Below are 12,624 nucleotides of genomic sequence, written 5' to 3' on the forward strand. Positions count from 1 at the left end.
AGGACAATACACTGTCTAAGAGCAGTAGGACTATAAACTGTCTGAGAGCAGTAGGACATTACACTGTCTGAGAGCAGTAGGACATTACACTGTCTAAGAGCAGTAGGACATAACACTGTCTAAGAGCAGTAGGCCTATACACTGTCTAAGAGCAGTAGGCCTATACACTGTCTAAGAGCAGTAGGACTATACACTGTCTGAGAGCAGTAGGACATTACACTGTCTAAGAGCAGTAGGACATTACACTGTCTAAGAGCAGTAGGACTATACACTGTCTGAGAGCAGTAGGACATTACACTGTCTGAGAGCAGTAGGACATTACACTGTCTAAGAGCAGTAGGACACTACACTGTCTAAGAGCAGTAGGCCTATACACTGTCTGAGAGCAGTAGGACATTACACTGTCTGAGAGCAGTAGGACATTACACTGTCTGAGAGCAGTAGGACATTACACTGTCTGAGAGCAGTAGGACATTACACTGTCTGAGAGCAGTAGGACATTACACTGTCTGAGAGCAGTAGGACAATACACTGTCTGAGAGCAGTAGGACATTACACTGTCTGAGAGCAGTAGGACATTACACTGTCTGAGAGCAGTAGTACATTACACTGAGAGGAGTATTACATTACACTGTCTGAGAGCAGTAGGACATTACACTGTCTAAGAGCAGTAGGACATTACACTGTCTGAGAGCAGTAGATCATTACACTGTCTGAGAGCAGTAGGACACTACACTGCCTGAGAGCGGTAGGACATTACACTGTCTGAGAGCAGTAGGACTATACACTGTCTGAAAGCGGTAGGATATTAAACTGTCTGAGAGCAGTAGCACTTTACACTGTCTGAGAGCAGTAGGACATTACACTGTCTGAGAGCAGTAGGACAATACACTGTCTGAGAGCAGTAGGACAATACACTGTCTGAGAGCAGTAGGACATTACACTGTCTGAGAGGAGTAGGACATTACACTGTCTGAGAGCGGTAGGACATTACACTGTCTGAGAGCAGTAGGACATTACACTGTCTGAGAGCAGTAGGACATTACACTGTCTGAGAGGAGTAGGACATTACACTGTCTGAGAGCGGTAGGACATTACACTGTCTGAGAGCAGTAGGACATTACACTGTCTGAGAGCAGTAGGACATTACACTGTCTGAGAGCAGTAGGACATTACACTGTCTGAGAGCAGTAGAACATTACACTGTCTGAGAGCAGTAGGACATTACACTGTCTAAGAGCAGTAGGACATTACACTGTCTAAGAGCAGTAGGACACTACACTGTCTAAGAGCAGTAGGACTTTACACTGTCTAAGAGCAGTAGGACTTTACACTGTCTGAGAGCAGTAGGACATTACACTGTCTGAGAGCGGTTGGACATTACACTGTCTGAGAGCAGTAGGACATTACACTGTCTAAGAGCAGTAGGACTATACACTGTCTGAGAGGAGTAGGACATTACACTGTCTGAGAGCAGTAGGACATTACACTGTCTGAGAGCAGTAGGACATTACACTGTCTGAGAGCAGTAGGACAATACACTGTCTGAGAGCAGTAGGACTATACACTGTCTAAGAGCAGTAGGACATTACACTGTCTGAGAGCAGTAGGACATTACACTGTCTGAGAGCAGTAGGACATTACACTGTCTAAGAGCAGTAGGACATTACACTGTCTAAGAGCAGTAGGACATTACACTGTCTAAGAGCAGTAGGACATTACACTGTCTAAGAGTAGTAGTACTTCCACTTGAACCACAGTTGCCTCTCCCCAAGATGCTTCTGTTTATTCAGTTGCACATCGAACATTCAATTCAGAAAACCATTTCTAATAGCTTCCATTCTCTACTCTCCTACTCCGGCAGAGCTCCAGTTTCCCTTTTCACCAATCCTGTTTAGTGCCACAGGTGTCTGGAGTTGACTTTGGACACCCTTGACTGTAAACCATTGACAGCACAGGAGGCGTGGAGAGCCCAGCCTCCCTACAGAGTAGTTGTAGTGAGTGAGGGGACCAGGAACAGCTGGTAGTAAACCAGTCTGCTCTATCGAAGCCTGCAAGAACATTCCTTTCTGAGTTCAACAGGAGAGAGGGCCCTTTCCATTGCCCCTGGATGTCCCAGTGCAGGGTAGAGCATGCACAGGGAGGGACACTGAGGTACTGTGGAACAGCATTAGCACACAGCTCAGTCTAATGTATTAGGAGGTGGCTGGATATAGTGCTGTTCTTCAAAAGGACACCCCTGTCCAAAACAATTCAGTTAATAGTCAGAGATCAGAGGAGCCAGAGGTGGTATAATATAGTATAACATACTTAGGGTTTAATGGTCAGAAAAGATACATATAACAAAACAAAAAAACAACTTTTGATTATATGTTTTGTGCTAAATCATCTGTCTGATTCAGTCAAAATATTAGCTCTGAGTAATTTGATGATTGATGGATGGAGAATACATTTCCTGCAGCATGGTTTCTTGATCAACAGAGACACCACAGGAGCAATAAACATGGAACAGTTAAGTGTTAAGGAATATTTTATTACTAAGTACAATACAGAAAATGAGTGGTCCGAAAAGAAAACGTGTGTTTTGTGCCCTTGTCATCACGCCAGGCAGAGAGAGAGCGAGTAACATTAAGAAGAAGATTATCATGACACAATCATTCTAGGCTCAATGGGACACACTCATTGTAATCTTCAGCTGGAGATCATGAACAGGGTCTTTATGAAGGCTTTAAAGTGCAAAGAGTGTTCCTCTTTAGGGATGACAATGCACGCTCACAATGACTTTCTCAAGTATATAGCTCTATAGCTCTGTGCATCCTGGAATCAAGTTGAATAGGAAGAACAGAGTATAGAACAAACATCAATATTGTCTTTTCCATGATAATGTGCATTCAAGCTTATGAGGCCCGGCTGGTGAGAACCCCCCCCAAAGTTGCCTTCAAAAGAAAAATCCACATCCATCTTCAATCAGAATATGTTTTTCCAGTTATGAAAATAATCTAACCCCAAAATTCCCCAAAACTTGACTGACTGACACCACGTGATGATGAAGATGGGTTAACATGGTGAGACAGAGCAGCAGGAGAGTGTCCAATATGCTGTAGTAGAAGAAGTGGTCCAGTATGCTGTACCTGTTTCCAGTAGGTCCAGTATGCTGTACCTGTTTCTAGTATGTGTCCAGTATGCTGTACCTGTTTCTAGTATGTGTCCAGTATGCTGTACCTGTTTCCAGTATGCTGTACCTGTTTCTAGTATGTGTCCAGTATGCTGTACCTGTTTCCAGTATGCTGTACCTGTTTCCAGTATGCTGTACCTGTTTCTAGTATGTGTCCAGTATGCTGTACATGTTTCTAGTATGTGTTCAGTATGCTGTACCTGTTTCTAGTATGTGTCCAGTATGCTGTACCTGTTTCCAGTATGCTGTACATGTTTCTAGTATGTGTTCAGTATGCTGTACCTGTTTCTAGTATGTGTCCAGTATGCTGTACCTGTTTCTAGTATGTGTCCAGTATGCTGTACCTGTTTCTAGTATGTGTCCAGTATGCTGTACATGTTTCTAGTATGTGTTCAGTATGCTGTACCTGTTTCTAGTATGTGTCCAGCATGCTGTACCCGTTTCTAGTATGTGTCCAGTATGCTGTACCTGTTTCCAGTATGTGTCCAGTATGCTGTACCTGTTTCTAGTATGTGTCCAGTATGCTGTACCTGTTTCTAGTATGTGTCCAGTATGCTGTACTGTAGGTCTTATGGAGTTTTACCAGGTCTCTACCCCTCACCCTCTCACTTTCCCTGTGTGGAGAGCCTGTTGAGGCAGGCCCGACGGAAGGTTGGTCGGTCCCTCATCTCCAGCACATAGTCTCTCACCATCTCCATAAACATGGAGGGCCACAGCTTGTGGAGGGACTCCCCCTTCAGGTTGGTGTCAGATGCCCTCTGGACCTGATCCTGTATGTACTGCTCCATCATGGCTCCGCGCTCCGATGACGACTCCATAGCACCCTCCTGAGGAGATCCAGGGAACAGAGGACTGTTAGCTTTGACACTGTGGAGAGGAAGTCTCCATTGATCATCCTATTGGATAGTAATCATGTTACATTGTAAATCAGTGATCCTCAACCCTTCTCCATGAGAGCCACTGTCTTCAATACTTTTATTGGCTAAATCAGGTGTTTCACTGCTCAAGGAGCAGGTTGAGGATCACAGCTGTAAATGTATGAAACATGCCCTCAATAAAACTGCTACAGTATGAAGCATCAGGTATACAGTGACAGGTAGTGGTGATGTCCACAGTAGCAGAGTGAGCGCAGCCAGTCTATCCTGGTCCCAGATCTCTTTGTGATGGAAGAGATCTGGGACCACCAGGCTAGACTGGCTGCTTCCACTCTGCTACTGCAGTCATCACCACTGGGACCAGGCTACAGACAGAGTGATAGTCTGAGAGTGCTGACCTCTGGGCTCTCCGCTCCCACACTGCAGCAGTCTCTACTGGGGTAGTTGAACAGGGCTCTGCTCAGGCCCTCTCCCAGCAGCTTGCCGTTGTCACGCAGATCCTCTGGGCTCAAGCCTGCACGGCGCCCACGCCCCTCCAACAGAAACTGCAGCTGACGCTTCCTAGAGAGAGTGAGGCAGGGAAGGAGGGAGCGAAAGAGAGAGAGGGGGGAGAGGGAGAGAGAGAGCAAGAGAGAGAGAGAGCGATTGAGACAGGCAGAAGGCAGAAGTAGTTTGGGGGTGGGGGTGCTGTGTTGTCTTTTACGTCCATATCGGTCCGCTAATACAAGACTAGCAAAGGCCCAGTGCACTCCTTTTGTGACAATTTTTACACTAAATGTATTTGAGTGTTTACCAGCATTTGTAACTTGAGTCTGATGATTATCTGTACAAAACAGTTAATCTGAAAATGCTTGTGGAATATAAAAATACATGCTTGATATATGTTTTGCAGATTCTTGAAATAGTTTGCAAATGTATACATGTGCATATTTTTTCATACTAGTCCCGTGGGAATCAAACCCACAATCCTAGCATTGCAAGCTCCATGCTCTACCAACTGAGCCACATCATCACATCACAAACCACTTGATGTGTCAATGTACTCAATTACTGTATTGTGCATTGTTCTTCTTCATGGTGATGGTCTACAGGTACAAACCTAGATGACCAGCCTATGTACTATACAGTAATGTACATTTACATTAAGTGGTTTGTAATTATAGTAAATTAATACTGCACAAAAAGTGGTTGTTTTCCATGTTATTTGATCAAGAAAAATCTTTAATTTGATGTGGATGTTTTGTGTCCTTACCCATAACCTTTCACCATTTGATGTAAATGTTTGAGGACAGTGTTTTGTTCATTCTGGATTCTATTAGAATGACAATCACAGAGAAAGGGACAGGGCAACAAGTCTTACAATTCCAACTATTGAATCCTGCAAGATACTGTTCTTAATTATACAACTACCTTATTTGCAAAAGCGGAAATGCAGATTTTTTTTTTTTTGCCCACGCTACAGATGTCTATATCGGTCCGCTAATACTAGTAAAGGCCCAGTGCACTACTTTTGTGAAAAAAATGTTTTTTTCAAATAATGTTTTTCTTAATTAATAATTTTTTTAATCAGATTTTTCAGGGTGTGCTGCAGCACCCCTACTTCCAGCAGCTATGCAAGGGGGACAGGTGAGTTAGACATGTCTGGGGCATCAGGGCATCCAATAGGAGCATCCACTGCCAGGGACAGTGCCATCATCAAAGAAGGGTATAACAAAGTATCACAATACACGTTTCGACAAATAGTAATAGCATTCAGTCAATGCTCCGCATTAACACATCTGTCAAGACTGGTATCAGATACTATGACAGTAGTGCCGACATGAATTCTATGGAAGCCAAGCCAAACAATTACGAACAATGCATTGGGAATGATAAAGTACTTCTAAATACATTTTTAAATCAGTTCTTCATCAGTCGTATAGTTTTCAGCAGCAGGATTGGTACAGATGTAACCAGGATGAGAACATTAATAAAGGATGTTAGCTACATCAAACATCCCTGTCCATCATTATTCATCTCATGAAATTCAGCACTGCACCAACATGTTCCAAACGCTGGTGCCAGAACTCTGGAGTAGTCATTGAGACGGAGGCTGCAGGCTAAAATACCTACTGGGATAAGTGTGTGTGCTTGTGTCGGAGACAGAGAGCCTGAGCACTGTATGTATAGGTGAGCAGAGGATCAACTGAGTGGTGTGTATCTATCAAACAGCCCCCATTCACCATAGCTGAGCATGTACTCTACTGTACAATGATACTGTACAGTAGACTGGAGGTTGAATGCAAACACCCCAGTATAACAGCCCACAACATCAACTGAATTCACTGAGAAGAAGGATGAACCACTCCTACATTGGGTTCAGGACTCTTTTCTGGCCTCCAGTCATTAGTATTGTATCACAGACATGAATGTCAAAACTATCACATCATGGTTCATACAACAGGACAAGCTGTCCTCCCCCAAAAATTGCCTATCTTCAGGCCTTTAGGCCTTCTCCCATGTTCAACGACTTTTGATTATGACTTGGTCCTCAACCGCAATACACCAAAAGCATTAAAGCAGTCATAGCCTTTGCTCTGGCTACCTTCACAGCAATATCTGCCCTACCCATGACCATATGTGTTCCCACATGGATTGTCCAAACCTAAATATGACTGTATAATGTATCGCTCAGAGTTATACATGTCTGTACTGGATCTGAAACCATTTACTGATGACTGTAGTGAACTCCCATCTTAATTATTACAGGAATACACTCTCCATCTCTGAGGAGAGGTTTTCCTGGAAGGACCAAACTACAAGGAGTAGTGTGAGAGCACTGTGCACTGTGCAGAGGCTGAGAGGGGAAAGTTTACATGGTTTTATATGGAAGATTAAACCTTAATCAAATACAGACACATTACTGGACTTAAAAGGTTAGGGCTGTTGCAGAGTAGGTCAGTGGGCTCAGTTGGGGGAAAAAGGATTAATTCCATAAGGCAGCTCAAGGTAAAGTATTGTTTGATACTCAGACATTTCTTCCATGCTCTGCTCTAGAAGGCCCAGGGGTGTAGTGGGTAATCATACAGAGTGAACCTGAAGGGACAGACTAGGGAAGTGAACTAACTGCCATGCTCGTCCATTTCTCACAGCAAACACTAAAAATGGCAGCTGCTAGGGACAGACAAGCCCTGGCCTGTCATCTCAAGGCCTCACACAGACAGAGATATACAGTACATTTACAGTACATTACACATACCTGCGGCACACACACATGCATAAATAAATACACATTCAAAGACATTAAAATACTAATATATTAGTCAGATACACATTACACACAAAACGCTCTGGCACTCATTCAACTTTTCAGAACATATTTTGCAGTGTACCAAGTGTATTGTGATTCATAGAGTGGAATTAATTCAAGCCAACAGGAAAGTAGGGAGATTTATGATATGAATAACCTTAGGCTAAATGTTTGACCTCCATGGAGTGGCCATCACATCAATTGTTTTTTCCTCTGCCCTGTACCAGTCTATAAAAACTCTCTTTATAAGATCAAGTTAATGTTCAACTAATATTTTTGGAAAGGTCAAAGTTCATGTTATCAACCATCCTATACATATAAAATATTTATTTTACAAAACTATGCATTATCACACAATGTCAGCAGGTTACAGCGAATACCGTTTCACTGTTGATCTGAAAAGAATGATCAGCTCCCGGCTATTGATAGAGCGTGGTCCTTTGTAGCTCAGTTGGTAGAGCATGGTGCTTGTAACACCAGAGTAGTGGGTTTGATTCTCGGGTACACCCATTTGTAAAAATGTATGCACGTATGACTGTAAGTCGTTTTGGATTAAAGCGTTGACTAAATGGCATATATTATTTTATTTTCTAATCGAGCATCAGTGAGTGTGAGTTATTAAAGAGGAACTGGAAGCCAGCAGAATGGCAGTTGGCCTTTTGTTTGCCAATTAACTTTTAACAGTATTCTCCTGACAGACAGGGCTCTGCTCGGGGCACTGAGAGAGACGCCACTACAGCAGGGCTGAGGAGGCGTGACCCCTTCAGTTCAATGGCATGTTTTGCTTTGCTTGGCTGTGTTTCAGTGACCAGGAGTGATATAGTTGAAGAGCTGTTGGCTGGGGAGAGGATCGGGAACGTGAGGAAGGTGCCAGGTACCCACCCTACCCCTGGGACACCGCTTGCAACCAACTCCCTATGGCTCCTCGATGCCAGGCAATCAACATTCCCCAATCAGTCACCAATCAGTCATCAATCAGAAGACACACCTCCTCCTGTTCCCATTACCCTATCACAACCCCTTTCCCTTGGTTTAAAAACCCTGTCAGTTGTTCTCTCTGGAGCTTGATCTCTCTGTCATGCAATCTCTCTGTCATGCAATCTCTCTCTAGACCTCGTGTGAGTTGCAAAGACGTGTCACTTTGTCCGTTACCCTGTGAGTATTGTTTTGTTATGGTGTTTGACTGTTTGTTTGATGGTGGGTAAAGGGGGTACCAAGACAAGTCGCCCATGGGCATACACTACCCGTAGGAATACTTTGTCTAGGCACACTAGTTAGAACTGGGAGGACCACCCACTGTATTTTTGGTTAGTTAGTTAGCTGTTGAAGTAGGCTAGTCTAGCTTAGGGGTGTTTTTGGATATTTGTTTCTTTCCTTAAGTCCAGCTCAGCCCCTTTTCCTGCCCCCCCCCCCCCCCCCCCCCCCCCCCCCCCCCCCCCCCCAATTCTCACTTACTTTTTCACTACTATGATTTGCATAAGTTGTTATGGGTCTCGTTACCACCCCCCCCCCCCCCCACACCTCAGACTGCCGGGCCAAAGGGATTCGTACCACTTACATAAACTGCATACTATGTACTCATCGTTGGATACTATTTAGCATACACTGTAGAATATGAATGGAGTTATAGGCCTACTCAGGCTGGTTACAGGCAGACTATCACATTGGACCTATACTGTAGTCCTTATAGCCCATCTATCCTATTTAATAAAGAAGAGACTGAAGACAGAAACAGATAATTTGGTTAAATTTCAACATATTTATTAGTGAAACTAAAGTGCTGTAACAAGTTAAATTAAATGGCCTAGTACACACACAAACTTTTCAAATGTTCAAATCAAAAGACTATTGCACAGAACTATTGGGTGTGTCTCAAATTCAGACCTGCTGGACAGCAACATAATAAATTAAAGCACTTATCATTGGGAACGATTAATTAAATAGGTAGCCACGCCTACAAAACAATTCAAGTGTTTAATCAAAAGGCCTGACTAACATGACATCAATACCGCAGCCACATCCTGAGTCCCCGGTGCCGACACATTAACAAATCAAAAGATGATTTAGTTTAAAAGCTCTGAAGGTCAAGAGAACAAACACTTTTCAATGAGAAAACAAAGCCACTTTAAAAAATACTTAGGATACATCAAAGATGTATCCTACGGTGCAATACTAATTTTAAGGAGAAGAAAAACGGCCTAGCCTACATTTGACCACCACTGCAGAAGCTTCTCTATTCGGCATCTTCCCAATTAAGTAGCCTAGTTTTGTTGTATGCCTACTTGAAGAGAACTAGGGCCTATCACTCCCAGCCCACCTCTTCCAATGCATTATAGAAAAGTGTTCATCTAATTCTACTAGATGAAGAAACTAAAGGAGTATAACATAATACATTTTTGGAAATTCACATACTCTATTTTTGCATACTGAGACCGCGACATGATTGTTTCCTGTTATTCATTGATTTTGGTAGCATTTCCCAATATCTAATTGATTAGCTGAAAAGAGCATGACATCCGGGCATTTAAAGTATACTCGATCTTCAAAATGACGAATACTTTTTATTTTTTGCATACTTTAAGTCCAGATGGTTTATGTTCTGAAAGAGCTGCAAAATCTGGATCCCTACAAGTCAGCTGGGCTAGACGATCTGGGCCCTCTCTTTCTAAAATTATCCGCTGAAATTGTTGCAACCCTTATTACTAGCCTATTCAATCTCTCTTTTGTATCGTCTGAGATCCCCAAAGATTAGAAATCTGCCGAGACACTCTAGACGCAAACTGTTATAGACCTATATCCATCCTGCCCTGCTAAAATCTTAAAGCCAAGTTAATAAACCGACCATTTCGAATCCCGCCGTACCTTCTCAGACTCTTCTCTGTATAAATCAATGATGTCGCTCTTGCTGCAGGTGATTCTCTGATCCACCTCTACCCAAGCTGCTACAGACCTATATCTATCCTACCCTGCCTTTCTAAGGTCTTTGAAAGCCAAGTCAACAAACAGATTACTGACCATTTTGAATCCCACCGCACCTTCATTATGCAATCTGGGTTCAGAGCTGGTCCCAGGGTCCTAAACTATCTTAACTGCCATCGATAAGAAACAATACTGTGCAGCTGTATTCATTGACCTGGCCAAGCCTTTTGACTCTGTCAATCACCACATCCTCATCGGCAGACTCGATAGCCTTGACGTCTCAAATGATTGCCTCGCCTGGTTCACCAACTACTTCTCTGAGTTCAGTGTGTCAAATCGGAGGGCCTGTTGTCCGGGCCTCTGGCAGTCTCTATGGGGGTGCCACAGGGTTCAACTCTTGGGCCGACTCTCTTCTCTGTATACATCAATGATGTCGCTCTTGCTGCTGGTGAGTCTCTGATCCACCTCTACGCAGACGACATCATTCTGTATACTTCTGGCCCTTCTTTGGACACTGTTAACCCTCCAGACGAGCTTCAATGCCATACAACTCTCCTTCCGTGGGCTCCAACAGCTCTTAAATACAAGTAAAACTAAATGCATGCTATTCAACCGATCGCTGCCTGTCCAGCATCACTACTCTGGACGGTCTTAGAATATGAGTACAAATACCTAGGAGTCTGGTTAGACTAAACTCTCCTTCCAGACTCACATCAAACCTCTCCAATCCAAAGTTACAGCTAGAACTGGCTTCCTATTTTGCAACAAAGCATCCTTCACTCATGCTGCCAAACATACCCTCGTAAAACTGACCATCCTACCGATCCTCGACTTTGGTGATGTCATTTACAAAATAGCTTCCAATACCCTACTCATTAAATTGGATGCAGTCTATCAGTGCCATCCGTTTTGTTACCAAAGCCCCATATACTACCCACCACTGCGACCTGTACGCTCTCGTTGGCTGGCCCTCGCTTCATACTCGTCGCCAAACCCACTGGCTCCAGGTCATCTACAAGACCCTGCTAGGTAAAGTCCCCCCTTATCTCAGCTCGCTGGTCACCATAGCAGCACCCACCTGTAGCACGCGCTCCATCAGGTATATCTCTGGTCACCCCAAAACCAATTCCTCCTTTGGCCGCCTCCTTCCAGTTCTCTGCTGCCAATGACTGGAATGAACTACAAAAATCTCTGACACTGGAAACACTTATCTCCCTCACTAGCTTTAAGCACCAGCTGTCAGAGCAGCTCACAGATTACTGCACCTGTACATAGCCCATCTATAATTTAGCCCAAACTACCTCTTCCCCATACTGTTTTTATTTATTTATTTTGCTCATTTGCACCCAATTATTTCTACTTTGAACATTCTTCCACTGCAAATCTACTATTCCAGTGTTTTACTTGCTATATTGTATTTACTTCGCCACCATGGCCTTTTTTTGCCTTTACCTCCCTTATCTCACCTCATTTGCTCACATTGTATATAGACTTAATTTTCTACTGTATTATTGACTATGTTTGTTTTTACGCCATGTGTAACTCTGTTGTATGTGTCGAACTGCTTTGCTTTATCTTGGCCAGGTCGCAATTGTAAATGAGAACTTGTTCTCAACTTGCCTACCTGGTTAAATAAAGGCGAACAAAAAAAATATATATAACATTCAGACACGGCTGTGTCTAACTGTGTGTGCCAGTTACCATGTGCTGTGGGTAGGGAGCTCACCTGGACTCCTCCAGCAGTACTAGCAGGCGGCAGCGTGGTGTCTCGGTGGCAGCGATATGACCCAGCGTCCCAAACAGACGCTCTGCAGAGATCATGTCATTCATGGTCACCTGATGCACACACACACACCCAATATAAATGCATACACATAAGGGAAAATGAAAAGGACATCAGCTAACACAATGTTCAGAACATTACAGCACAAATATGCTGAATGATCAAACATGTTAGATTTTTTCTGTGTGTAGGTGGACCTGACCTCCAGGTTGTTGATCTTGTGCAGATTGAAGTGGTGCAGGCGATAGATGAGGAAGGATCTCCACAGGGAAAGGCTGACTACAGGGTTCCCCTCTGGGTGGATGGTCAGCTGGTCCAGACGTCTCACCTGGGCCAGAGCAGCCAGCTGGGGAAGACGGCTGACGTTGGTCTCCAGGAAAATCAGGTGCTGTATGGAGGAGACCATAATAAGTCAGGAAACCAGTCAATGAGTGGCCATATCAGTATCCTATTGGCCAATGAGAACCCTCAGTTTAGAACTCCAACAGAGACCATGTGTTACCATGGTGAGAATGACTCCTATCATAGTAGCCAATGAGAAGACTCTTTATTGAACAGTATGTAATTTGTAGTAAATGTGTTC

General features: G+C 43.6%; 1 protein-coding gene across 2 annotated transcripts in view; it reads right to left on the minus strand.

Moving 5' to 3' along the window:
* Nucleotides 1–2,512: 2,512 nt before the first annotated feature.
* LOC129834680 (leucine-rich repeat-containing protein 49-like) overlaps nucleotides 2,513–12,624 on the minus strand; it is a 71,108-nt gene continuing 60,996 nt past the window's right edge. For both annotated transcript variants that reach the window (XM_055899894.1, XM_055899895.1), the window contains 4 exons: nucleotides 12,244–12,429; nucleotides 11,985–12,094; nucleotides 4,449–4,611; nucleotides 2,513–4,002 (listed from right to left, as the gene is read on the minus strand). In XM_055899894.1, coding sequence (XP_055755869.1) covers nucleotides 3,781–4,002; nucleotides 4,449–4,611; nucleotides 11,985–12,094; nucleotides 12,244–12,429 — 681 coding nt within the window. In that variant the 3' untranslated portion in view covers nucleotides 2,513–3,780. The remainder of the gene's footprint in view (nucleotides 4,003–4,448; nucleotides 4,612–11,984; nucleotides 12,095–12,243; nucleotides 12,430–12,624) is intronic.

Source organism: Salvelinus fontinalis, chromosome 35, assembly GCF_029448725.1.
Source record: "Salvelinus fontinalis isolate EN_2023a chromosome 35, ASM2944872v1, whole genome shotgun sequence".
Classification (NCBI taxonomy): Eukaryota; Metazoa; Chordata; class Actinopteri; order Salmoniformes; family Salmonidae; genus Salvelinus; species Salvelinus fontinalis.